Source organism: Planococcus citri, chromosome 3 (assembly GCF_950023065.1).
Source record: "Planococcus citri chromosome 3, ihPlaCitr1.1, whole genome shotgun sequence".
Taxonomy (NCBI): domain Eukaryota; kingdom Metazoa; phylum Arthropoda; class Insecta; order Hemiptera; family Pseudococcidae; genus Planococcus; species Planococcus citri.
In genome coordinates, this window is record NC_088679.1 from 70,455,435 (window position 1) to 70,469,200 (window position 13,766).

Here is a 13,766-nt window from a genome sequence, read left to right on the forward strand (position 1 = left end):
ATTTATTTGTACATTTATTATTACAATAATTGCTTAATTGTACCATCAAAGGATGAGTAAGTGAATAGTCTATCATATATAATCAAACAATAAGCAGTGGTGTTTGCAGGGACATTTGAAGAAGTAGTAAAGTCTAAACGTACATTTAATGGACCAGGGTTATTAGTTTCTTGTTCTTTTTGTTTACTACAATCAATCACAATCATAGGCATGGGAGAATTGTTACTGAAAAAGTCTGTAGCTGAAATGCTTGTTTCAGTGTATGGTTTTCGATAATAGGATGGTTGAAATCTCGAGAATAAATTATACAGCAATTCTCGTTGACTATTGGTTCTATCCAAGTTGGGTAATTCATATGGATGCCTTTCATCATTCAAACACAATTGAAACGATTGCAAATTGATCTCATCGAAGAGTGATACATCTGAAGAGTATACATTTCTCCTATTTGTTTGAAAGGCAACAATCACATACCTTGGTTTAATTAATGCGTGACTTTGTCTAATATTCCACGTATGAATGGTAGTTTGTTGTAAAGTTGGATTTTCCAACAATTCCCATGATCTATATGCAACCGGTATGGATCGGTTATCTTTTATTATTTTCAACAAGTTAAGTCTAGACGCATCTGCCAATTTTAGTACAGGTAATTTCCAGGATACTTCACTAAGTGTGATGACAGGATTGGCTGCAGTAACATGATCATCTGCAGCAGTTGCTGGTTCCCTTCCTGGGTAAATGAAAATGTTTCTATCATCTGCAGCTCTTGATAAAATCAGTTCTAGTGAACAGTTGAAAAATGGATGGCGATAGTCCTCAAAAATACCCATCACATAACGAGCTGGGATGTATACTTGAAAAGTACCAGCACTAGTTAGTTTGTAAGTGGTTGAATAGGGATTTGTTGCATGATGAAATCCACATGATTCGTAGCATTTGCTTTCAGCCATTGTTTTTGATAAGTATGATTTAATGGTAGTAGTCATTCCTGCATTGACCACCTTATCCACAGGGGTTCCATTCACTTCCAATGTTATGTTCGTAAATAAATGCATGAGAGCATTATATGTCATTCGATGAACATGAATGGTGCTGTTGCGAGTGACAGTGCCAGCAATGTATATGTATGAAGCATAAGGTGCGGTGATAAGGTCTCGATTGTGTACAGGTATCCGGATTTCATCGCTGTATCCCAATCCAGCATTATTGTATGGTTTAAAAGTGAGAAAATTGAAACTTTCAATCGAATTATCAAAAGCCACTGGCTGCAAAATATCTAAATTGTTTTCGTCAATCATGTTGTGGCGTTATTTTTATCGTCTTACTTTTAATCCGATGGATTTTAAAAATTCCAAGTTAGATTTTGTGATTTTAATACTATTATTTGTGGAGGAGGAGGATGCAGCTGGACGTTTTTTCTTCTTTTTTTTCACTGGTTTAATTGCAGCTGGAAGTATTTCAGATATTTTAGTTGTAGAAGGAAAATTTGGAGGAGTTGAAGAAAAATTTACAACACTACCACCGTTATGGATAATCATTCATTTAATTAAATTTCACGTAAATGCAAAACAATGATGAAATTGTGTTGATTGAAATTGATCAGATGTCTCTGTTCGTCTCTAATTGTTAGATTTATTTCAGATATGATGATATCTCTGTCAGATCTTTGATTATTTGATGCTAGGGGTAGATAGACAGGATGTTTAGGTTCTTCTTTAATCAATCTGTTGGAATTTCTGCTCTCAGCCACAAGTGAATACAGTATACGTGATGGCTTGCTGTTAACATAGCAATTGGGAGAAATTAGGTCGCAGGTTATATTTATAGCTTTTATCACTGACCTTGTTGTTGCAGGAGGAGGCAGTATTGTACCAGCTTGTCTTTTTTTACGTCTTTTAGGGTTTTTGTGTTCATCCTCTTCTTCTTCCTCCTCCTCCTCCTCATCTTCCTTACCAGTGCCTTTTTTAGCAGCATCTTTCTTCTTGGCTGCCTCAGCTGCTTCAGCTGCTTTCAATGCTTCCAGACTTGGATAAAATGTTTCCTCCTTGTGCTCTGAACCCGTGATGATTTTTTTAAATGATGCAGGTTCTGGTACTAGTGCTGGTGATTGTGGCGGCGGTGGTGGCGGCGGCGGAGGTATCCGATTTGCCGTTTCAGGTAGATTTGCAGAATTGCCAGAAGCAGAATTACTACTTGAAGTACTGGTGTAAGTGGGTGCCGTATTAGATGTAGTAGTTGTATTTGTAGTAGTGGTATTAGGTGGTAAAGCAGCAGGATCGTTTGCTTGCGGATTAAGGATAGACCCACGATTGTTAATACCAGTATCATTATTTCCACCAGTTCTGGTATTATTGTTTCCATCATTGCTGGTATCATTATTTTGTCGTTGTCGCGGTGATGAGGGAGGTGTAGGAAAAATTGTCTCTGTACTGTTTTGATTTCCAAAATTATCAACAAATGTGAATGAAATGAGAGCAATTTCGTACAACTTTTGAGGATGTAAATGAATGGGTGGATCAATACGAGTTTCAATTGAAGGTGACTGGTAATTGAGTACAAACCGATGTGATGCTTTCATATTACAATATTTTTCTTTGTTCTTTTCAACTTTACAACCAGAGCATAATAAAAAAACACACGTTGTAGCTATCAAGTTATGTAATTGAATAATAAAAATTCATAACAGTTACAAGGATATTTATACTAATCTTAAATTTACATTTTAAAACCTTGATACCTGTCAAAATTCACAAAAAAAAAATGAAAAATGAATTTTTAAATGGCCTTCTTATTTATAATTATGATACTGTACATTTAACAAGAACCAAAAAAGTAATAATTTTAGATTTAACAAAGCACACACGTCTGTATGGAAATAACAAGGTCCACACAGATGATTCACCGCAGGATATTTTCGTTTTAAATCTTTAAGAGTGGGAACATCTGGGAAATCTGCTTGAATTTCTCTAATTATTGAAATTTTGTCATGAGTCAAACAATAATTCAGATGCGTATCAGCATTATCATCATTACGTAATAAATTCCGAATAAATTTAGATTTTTCTGTTCCTTTGGTGTAGATGAGTGTTGCATCATACTGGTTGATTTTCTTGGCTACGTCCTTGATGGTTACATCATATGGTTTCAATCCACAATTCCATGGAATGTTTCCCAAATTTTTTGCACACCATTCATTGGCTGTATGATTTTTCGGCTCAACAAGTTCATGACTATATGGAGGTAACAGAATTTCATGCAAACTGAATTGTCCATCTAGGCTTATGCAGGCAATTTCTTTGCATACCAACGATCTGTTGAGTCCATAATAATAGCTGACATCAATGAAAAGAATACGATCACTATTTGAAGGCTTCATGATGTAACACCAACTGTTGTAAGCAAACTATGTAAATGTAATGAAGTAGTCACCACTGCACCAACTGTTAGAATAGAAATTTTTCACCAAATTCACTTCTTTATATACTCATTCATTAACAGATGTTTTGATTTCTTTGAAAATCATTTTACAAACAATACTGTCTAAATTTTTAAACAGACTGGTATTCTCTGGTTGAAGGTTGGGTAAGTCTTCTTCAGTAATTGCTGTAGGTGAGGACACTGTGAAATTTTTCAGATTTTTCTTCAGGAAATGATTTACCATTTCAGTGAATACGACTACTCCTAAATCAAAAGTGGCTAAACTATTGTGTACCCTTGAAAATAAACAACATTATGTTTGTCATTATAGAAATTTGAAATTAGCTTTGAAACATGGTCTTGAATTGAAAAAAGTGCATAAGATTTTGACATTTAAACAAGAAAATTTTTTTGAACCCTTCATCAAGATCAATACTGAGTTAAGAAAACAATCAAAAAACAAATTTCAAAAATCTTTGTTCAAGTTAATTTCAAATTCAACTTTTGGGAAAACTATTGAGAATCAGAGAAATTATTTGAATTTTAAATTGATTTGTGATGAAACAAAGTTGTCAAGATCAATTGCTAGAGCTACATTCAAAAGCTCAACAATTTTTTCTGAAAATCTTGTTGGTGTACATTTCCATAAAAATGTCATTACACTGAATAAACCAATTTATTTGGGAATTACAACTTTAGAATTATCTAGAAATTATATGTACGAATTTTATTATGAAAAAATACCTCAAATTTATCCTGACCTTCCATTCCCACAATTACTGTACATGGACACAGGACCATTGAATTCTAAGCAATTACTGTACTTTATAAAAAAATATAAAATCAAACATTTCCGAGGTATTTTTTCTCGCAATCAATTACCTAAAAAATCAAATATAATCGAATGTGCTATCGTTAACTTGGATGATTATGATAATGAAGGTACTCATTGGTGTGCTTACTACAAACAAAGAAATGTAATTATATGGCATGATCCAATTGGAAATGTTCCTCCTCCCATGGAAGTATTGCATTATTTTCGAAACAATAAAGTGGTCTATAATCACAATCCAACTCAAAAGATCAACTCAGTGAACTGTGGACATATGTGTTTGAAGTTTTTAATCAAGCTCACTACTAACAAGGGTGAACTATCTCAAATCATTAAGCAATTCACCTAATCATTTCAACTGTTGTACTTTTTTCAATTTTTTTTTTTTTTTTGTTTCAACTCAATAAATCTTGTTAAATATTATTTGTGTGTGTGTTTTTATTCATTCAAAATTTATCACACTTCCACATCTCTGTCTTCTTTTCTCCACATTACGCAACTTATTCAACACGAATCTATGTATACACTTTGCTATGATATTTTGGGTTGGATTTCTGGCCCAGGTAGGTCGATTCTAGCACAGTTAGTGGGCCAAAAGTGTGAAAATGGGCCAGGATTGGGGTTTTACATCTACTGTGGAGACTTGGTCAGTGATTTTCTAGAAATATCAAAATGGCCGTATAAGTTGAGTACGGCATTTTGTGAATGATGGAAAAAGGTGAAAATTTCCACTTACAAAGCAACTACCCGACGGTGCCAAAAAACGAAATTTATGGCACCCTCGGCACATAAAAGTGACATAATTGCGTCATTTCATGACAAGAAATAAAAGTGCTTCAAATAGGACATCAAGTACGTGACATAAAAAAGTTGCAATTATCTCATGCCATAAAACTTGTACTTTTATGGAAAGAAATCAAACCATATTGAAGTGACATGAATGGACTTTGAAATGGCGCATATCAATACCATATTCAGTGTTTTAAAATGTGACCCAAAAATGGCATGCCATGAAATGAGTCGTTATACTGTTGGGATTATGAGCCATTATCTCACCCCAGTAAATGACACTTATAAATGATGCCATATAGGCTGTTTATGTTGTGCCACAAAATGGACTATAATAATGATGCACGAATCGAACATTACAAAGACAAATAATAGACCTGTACTCATGATATCACCATAAATCATTCACCAAATTGGCACATTATTGATACAGTTTCTGATCACTGCTCAGGTGACTTGATTATGTTACATAATTACATATCTCTCAACTCAACATAAAAGTGCTCTAAAGGAATGCTTTAAACTGCACTCAAAAAAATATCACTTATGTCACATTATCAGGAACTAAAATATACGTTATAAAAACGTCATATTTCAATACCATATTCAGTGTTTTAAAATGTGACCCAAAAATGGCATGCCATGAAATGAGTCGTTATATCGTTGGGATTATGAGTCATTATCTCACCCCAGTAAATGACACTTATAAATGATGCCATATAGGCTATTTATGTTGGGCCACAAAATGGACCATAATCATGATACACAAATCGAACATTACAATGACAAATAATATACCTGTATTCATGATATCACCATGAGATGCCACAAATCAATCACCAAATTGGCACATTATTGATACAGTTTCTGATCACTGCTCAGGTGACTTGATTATGTTACATAATTACATATCTCTCAACTCAACATAAAAGTGCTCTAAAGGAATGCTTTAAACTGCACTCAAAAAAATATCACTTATGTCACATTATCAGGAACTAAAATATACGTTATAAAAACGTCATATTTCAATACCATATTCAGTGTTTTAAAATGTGACCCAAAAATGGCATGCCATGAAATGAGTCGTTATATCGTTGGGATTATGAGTCATTATCTCACCCCAGTAAATGACACTTATAAATGATGCCATATAGGCTATTTATGTTGGGCCACAAAATGGACCATAATAATGATACACAAATCAAACATTACAATGACAAGTAATATACCTGTACTCATGATATCACCATGAGATGCTACAAATCATTCACCAAATTGGCACATTATTGATACAGTTTCTGATCACTGCTCAGGTGACTTGATTATGTTACATAACTACATATCTCTCAACTCAACATAAAAGTGCTCTAAAGGAATGCTATAAACTGCACTCAAAAAAATATCACTCATGTCTCATTATCAAGAACTAAAATATACGCTTTAAAAACGTCATATTTCAATACTAAATACACTGGTTTAAAATGTGACTGAAAAATGGCGTGCCATGAAGTGAGTCGTAATTTTGTTGGAATTATGAGCAATTATCTCATCACTTCAAGTAGCACTTACAAATGATGCATTATAGACTGTTCATGTCATGCAACAAGAGAGCTCGTAATACTGATAGATAAATCTAACCATTCAATGACAAATTAATAGGCATATACTCATGATACCAGCACAAGGTGCCGCATATCATTCACCAAATTGGCACATTAGAGATACACTTCTTGGTCACTGTCTAAGTGACTTGATTATGTGGTATACCAACATATCTCCCAAGGTAGCACAAAAGTGCTTTAAAGGAATGCTTCAAACTGCACTCAAAAAAATAAACTTCTGTCTCATTATCAAGAATTAAAGTATGCGCATTTAAAAACGTCATATTTCAATACCATATTCAGTGTTTTAAAATGTGACCAAAAAATGGCATGTCATGAAATGAGCCGTTATGTTGCTGGAATTATGAGCAATAATCTCACCACTAAAAATGGCACTTACAAATGATATGCAACAAAACAGCTCATTATGATGATACATAAATCTAACCATTAATGACAAATAATAGGCATGTACTTATGATACCACCGCAAGATGCCGCATATCACAAACTAAATTGGCACATTAAAGATACACTTTTTGGTCACTGTCTAAGTGACTTGATTATGTGGCAAGCCTACATATCTCTCAACGTGACATAAAAGTGCTTTAAAGGAATGCTTTAAATGGCACTCAAAAAGTACTACTTATGTCTCATTATCAAGAACCAAAAGATGCGCATCAAAAACGTCGTATATCAATACCATTTACAATTGTTTGAAATGTGACTAAAAAATGGTGTGCCATGAAGTTAGTCGTTATTTTGTTAGAATTATGAGCAATAATCTCGCCACTAAAAATGGCACTTACAAATGATGCGTTATAGACCGTTCATGTCATGCAACAAAAGAGCTCATAATAATGATACATAAATGTAACCATGCAATGACAAATGGGTCATTCCATGTCAAGCTCAACCAAATAAAGTCAATTTTGAAAGTCATGTCTTTCGATTTCGCTCAAATTTTTTTTACAATATCTACCCACCCAGTAAGTAAGAAAGCCGCAATCAGTTTGGTCCCAGCCCCCTCAGGGGGTGGGTGGGGGGGGGGCTTCCATTATTTTCACATTGTCTCGAGGTACTCAACTTCAGCAGCTCATTCCTCCAAAACTATGATACTTTGATCAAAACTGATTTCACAGTTCAAAAGGGCATTGAATTTTGAACTTTTTAAGTGTTTTGAAATTTTCAAAAGTTGAAAGTTGAACTTTCAATTTGAAAGTTCAAATTTCTAAATGGCGCTGTAAGTGGGAGCTACCATTTGAAATTTTGAAAAAATTTCCATAGATGTACATTTTGATACTTTCTTGAAATATTTAGGTTTCGAGATGAAACTCTTGACGGAGGGGGTGCTCCCCCTCCGTCAAAAGTTCCATCTTGAAACCTAAATATTTCAAGAAAGTATCAAAATGTACATCTATGGAAATTTTTTCAAACTTTTAAATGGTAGCTCCCACTTACAGCGTCATTTAGAAATTTGAACTTTCAAATTGAAAGTTCAACTTTCAACTTTTGAAAATTTCAAAATACTTAAAAAGTTCAAAATTCAATGCCCTTTCGAACTGTGAAATCAGTTTTGATCAAAGTATCATAGTGTTGGAGGAATGGGCTGCTGAAGTTGAGTACCTCGAGACAATGTGAAAATAATGGAAGCCTCCTCACCCGCCCCCTGAGGGGGCTGGGACCAAACTGATTGCGGCTTTCTTACTTACTAGGTGGGTAGATATTGTAAACAAAATTTGAGCGAAATCAAAGGACATGACCCAAAAACGTTGGTTGAGTTGACATGGAATGACCCAAATACCACAAGATGCCTCATATCACAAACTAAATTGGCACATTAAAGATACACTTTTTGGTCACTTTCTAAGTGACTCGATTATGTTGCAAACCTACATATCTCTCAACTTAACATAAAAGTGCTTTAAAGAAATGCTTTTAATTGCACTGAAAAAGTACTACTTATGTCTCATTATCAAGAACCAAAATATGCGCATCAAAAACGTCATATATCAATACTATTTACAGTTGTTTGAAATGTGACTAAAAAATGGTGTGCCATGAACTGAGTCGTAATTTTGTTGGAATTATGAGCAATTATCTCGTCACTTCAAATGGCACTTTCAAATGATGTATTATAGACTTTTCAGGTTGTGCAATATAAGGGCTCATAATGATGGTACTTAAATTGAAACTTGCAACGACAAATAATAGGCATGTACACATGATGCCACCATAAGATGCCGCATATCATTCACTAAATTGGCACATTATTGATACAGTTTCAAATCACAGCTCAAGTGACTCCATTATGTTACATAACTACATATCTCTCAGTGTAACATAAAAGTGCTTTAAAGAAATGCTTTAAATTGCACTCAAAAAACACCACCCATGTCTCATTATCAAGAACTAAAATATGCGCATTAAAAACGTCATATTTCAGTACTGTATACAGATGGTTTAAATTGTGACTGAAAAATGGCATGCTATGAAGTGAGTCGTAATTTGTTGGAATTATGGGCAATCATATCATCACTACAAATGGCACTTTTAAATGATGGTATTATATACTTTTCACATTGTGCAATATAAGGGCTCATAATGATGGTACATAAATTGAAACTTGCAATGACAAATAATAGGCATGTATTCATGAAACCACCACAAGATGCCGCAAATCTTTTACCAAATTGGCACTTTGATGATACAGTTTCTAGTTACTGTTTAAGTTTCTTGATTACATGACATAACTACATATCTCCCCATGCAACATAAAACTGCTTTGAACACAGGCTTTAAATTGCACTCAAAAAAAAATATCTCTTGAAAATAAAATATCATCATCATATTCGGATTGTATGACCTTAAAATGAAAAATTTGAACATATCAACGTGTGGCACATTGAAAAGCACGTTTTTAAGGTTGTACAATCCGAATTTGATTGTTTTTTTTTTGTTTTTTTTTTTTTTAAGGGATGTGGATGAAGTGCGTATTTTGAGAGAAGAGAAAAATTCATGTGTGTGAGATTGGAGAGATTTGCATCAAAATTATGTATTTTTGAAAACTGAAAAATTTCATAAATAATCCTAGGAGCACCTGCAAGCACCCAAAAATCATGCATTCCTAATTCTACACCTAAACATACTACTGAACCTATGTAAATCAAAAAGTACGCGGGATTAGAGGGTATTTGATTACTTTTATAGAAACATGTAAATCACCATCATTTAAAAAATGGTATCTCTTTGAAAAATTATTTTTGAAAAAAGTAATGTTCATTTCTTCCCTGCTAACGGCTCATCCCCTCACCCCATGAAAAAAATATTATCAAATTCGGATTCTATGACCTCAAAAACATACATATTGATGTATTGCACGTTGATATGCTCAAATTTGTCATTTCTCCCGCTCTTAACATCTCACCTCTCCCCACAAAAAATATTATAAAATTCAGATTCTACTACCTCAAAACATGTGGGTCATTAACTTTTTTTAATATTTATATATACTGGGATAAGATATTGAATTGCGCCCATTGTAGGGGGTCTCCTGGCCCATAGGAATGACATGACACCTGAATGTCCCAAAAAATGACATAGGTATACTTTGAAGAGCAAAGTATTGAAAGAAAATAGACGCATCACAGTAAAAAAACAGTGTAATAAACTCAATGATGCACAGTAAATGTGTAGTTTAGCCTTCAAACTTAGATTAAAATAAAATAAATGCAAACCATAATTAATTACATTACAAAATTTCTCCAAGAGATTGTCAAAAAAGTTTTAAATGACAAATTAAAATAAGAACATTCGCATATTATGTAACACAAATGTGTGTAGGGTGACAACGTCTTCAACAAGTCAAAAAATGCCAACTGTAAATACATAATTGCAATTTATACATAGTTTACAAGTGAAAAAAAAGTGAATTCAACAACGAGTTGTGCATAGCAGGTCAGGTAGCCTTACAACTATCAACATATTTTTTAAAAAGAAATAAAGATGCAAATTTCTTTAATGAGAAAATATTGAATTAAATAAATTTTCGAATTTACCAAAATATAGTGAATTTGTCAACGTATGTAGCTATTATAAATTATCAGAAAATTTTTGAATCATTCTTTCGAACATTTCTTCATGATAAAGTGAAATGCATGAAGATATCGTAGCAATAAACTGTTATCGAAGGTTTTATTAGTACAGTTTCCCTCAGTATTACTCTGACATCAACTACAGTCATCAACTATACCTAAATAAGCGATTCTCATTAATATGAGCGTGCCTTACAACGCAGAAATTTGTAGAAAATTATTCCATAAATTTTCTCAATCGTTCACACGAGTTTGTAAAATATGAATGGGTAATGGTGTTCTGACAAACTACACAGTACCATAAAACACAACTGGCTTTGATATCAAACCCTGTGCACACATCAACAGGTGTCCAACAAATTTTTTTAGAACGTAGTCTCTCTTAACTTGTTGCAAAATGTGATCAAGTTTTATCCACTTCGGTTGAATCAGTTGAAAAATGATCGAGATAAACAGTGCAATCGTTCACACGAGTTTGTAAAATATGACGGTGTTCTGACAAACTACACAGTACCATAAATCACAACTGGCTTTCATATCAAACCCTGTGCACACATCAACTGGTGTCCAGCAAATTTTTTGAGAACAAAGTCTCTCTTAACTTGTTGCAAAATGTGATCAAGTTTTATCCACTTCAGTTGAATCAGTTGATCATTAACCAGAAAAAAATGAACCTTTTTGTTTGAGTATGTACCATTCTCATTTCCCTTTATGTAAGGCTACCTTGGCCACTAATTACCAGACTATAGTTGCATCATACTTGATCTTAAATGATAAGAGTATTTTAATGAAAAGAGATGATAAAGAATTATTGTTTCTTGAAAAAAATTGAGAGGGGTTTTGCGATAAGGGCCCTTGTGGTGATATTTCGTTTTTTTTTCAGGAGAGAAAAAACATCGAATTGCTTCGATTTTTTTTTTTTTTTTTTTATTTTTGGGTGCAGTGTTGTCCTGCGCATAGGTTGGATGGGAAATTTTGAAGAAATTCGTTCATCATCGCCTGATATCAGTGATTTAGAAAAGAGACCTTGTGGTGAACAGCCAAATTTACACAACGTTACAGACTACTCCGCAAAAAAATACTGAGAAATTCGGATTAGCCATGAAATTTTACATAGGTAACAACAATAAAATGATTTTTCCATCGACCTTTTTTTAAAAAAAAAAAATCAAAAACAAACAAAAACTATGTTTTTTGATTTCCCAAAAATGTGAGTTTTTGAGTATTCATGTTAAAGTAATTTTTAAAACGAGAAGTTGATGAGATAGGCGAAATCTGATTACACCATTCGATTTCTCGTGAAAAAGTAAGTTGGAATCGTCAATAAAAAAAAACATCGAATCACCACAAGGACCCATATCGCGAAACGCCTCTCAATTATTAAATTTTGAATTTAACTAAACAGTTCTAGAATAAGATCTAAAAAATCTGTAATTATAAAAATCTAAAAATACACGAAACGATAAATCTAAATTATAATTTTAAACAACTTGAAGATTTGAGACCTCCGAGCCATCTTAACCGTAAAAATTTTGAATTACGGTCCTATATACCTTCGATTTTTGGACTTACGCATCTTCGTTATTCTTCTCTTTACAATTATCATGCGTATACCGTAACCACTTCGAAATTCTGGCAGGTATGTCCGCCGCTTCGTTTTTACCATGTTTTTCACTCAAAACTTCTGCAAAAAACAAATGAAAATGAAGAATTATTTACCTGTCATGTAAATTTAATATTGTTCAGGTGTACTCACTTTCAATAACTTTGTAAATACTGGATTTACAAAATGTTAATTTGTTGTTTTGACCGGTAAAGTTTATTTTGTTGCGAACGATGCCTGGGGTCAGGACCGCCTTCATTATGACTGGTACTGTTTCCTTCAGGCTTTTCCCTCCGAAATCCGTCAGATAAGTTTTCTAAAAAAAAAAAAAAAATTATAACACACATATTTTATAAACGTAATTTTCTGCCCAGGAAAAAACGAAGAAACAGATTAATTTGAGATTTAAAAAACCCTTTCACTCGATGAAATGAACTCATCAAAAAAAAATAATTAAAATTTGAAAAGATTCACAAAATAAACTAGTTTTTATTTTTTTGTTGCGAGTGTAATTTCTATCAACTTTTTCATAAAATACGTCAGAAAGAGGCCAAAATAAGGCAACTGAATAAAGGAGTCCCGATAAGGCCACTTTTTGGGCCCTGCACAGTTACCTTATCGACTCGATCACTCATAAAATGTTGTAAAAAATGTCCCAAATACGAATCCCCATTTTTGGGCTCCAGGGGGGTTCCCAAAGTTGTGAATAAAAAAAGAATTTTAGGAACCACTGAGTATCATTTTCAAAAACTTTTTCAGCGTAAAATATCTGTTTGAACCCAATAAACGTTATGCGAGGTGATTTTTCTATTCTCAACCCTCGAGGGCAGCAATTGGGGGGTTTTGATTTTTGGAAAATTTTGGAACCACCATTTTGGACCTACCCCTCTAAGCCCCGCTAAAAAGCTGCTTACAGTTTATTAGTATCTGAAAGACCTCCATCATACCAAATTTTGAGCTCAATAAAATTTTGCGCTGGTACTCAAAAATCCAATTTTCTGATTTTTCGTAATTTCGATGTTTTGGGAATCCCTGGAAAATTAGAAACCTGTAATTTGCGCCAAACGTAACGTTTTGAAGTATATATTCAATAATCTAGATGAAAAAGATGAATAAAACTCCCTGTATATTCGTAATTTTGAACCCTTTTCAACTTTTTCAACAGACACGCAAAAATAGGGGTTAAATGGGTCAACTTCACCAATCAAAAGTTTTTTTCATGTTTTAAATAAAAAAATCATATTTTTTTGCAAACTTGAAATTATTTTAAATCGACTTTACGACATAGTGTCATCGCAATTTTTTAATATGTTGTTCAGCTAGCATGAAAATGTTGTCCATAATATATTTTTTTCAGAGTTTTTGAGAGTCGGAACGATATAAAAACTACATTTTGAAACTTTTTGAGCTAATTTTTGTACGAAAAAAAGT

General features: G+C 33.3%; 1 protein-coding gene and 1 long non-coding RNA gene across 2 annotated transcripts; both read right to left on the reverse strand.

Moving 5' to 3' along the window:
• Positions 1-20: 20 nt before the first annotated feature.
• LOC135840653 (uncharacterized) lies at positions 21-1,298 on the reverse strand. Its single transcript, XM_065357278.1, has one exon. It carries the CDS (start codon positions 1,296-1,298, stop codon positions 21-23), a length of 1,278 nt encoding a protein of 425 aa, XP_065213350.1.
• Positions 1,299-10,282: 8,984 nt separating this feature from the next.
• On the reverse strand, positions 10,283-12,651 carry LOC135838754 (uncharacterized). The gene is made up of 2 exons (XR_010557474.1): positions 12,489-12,651; positions 10,283-12,416 (listed from the first exon to the last, which is right to left on the reverse strand). It is a non-coding gene; the product is annotated as an uncharacterized LOC135838754 (long non-coding RNA).
• Between the last annotated feature and the right edge of the window lie 1,115 nt (positions 12,652-13,766).

Coding starts and splice junctions, on each gene's coding strand:
- LOC135840653 (XM_065357278.1), bottom strand. CDS start 1,298: ATGATTGACGAAAACAATTTAGATATTTTGCAGCCAGTGGCTTTTGAT.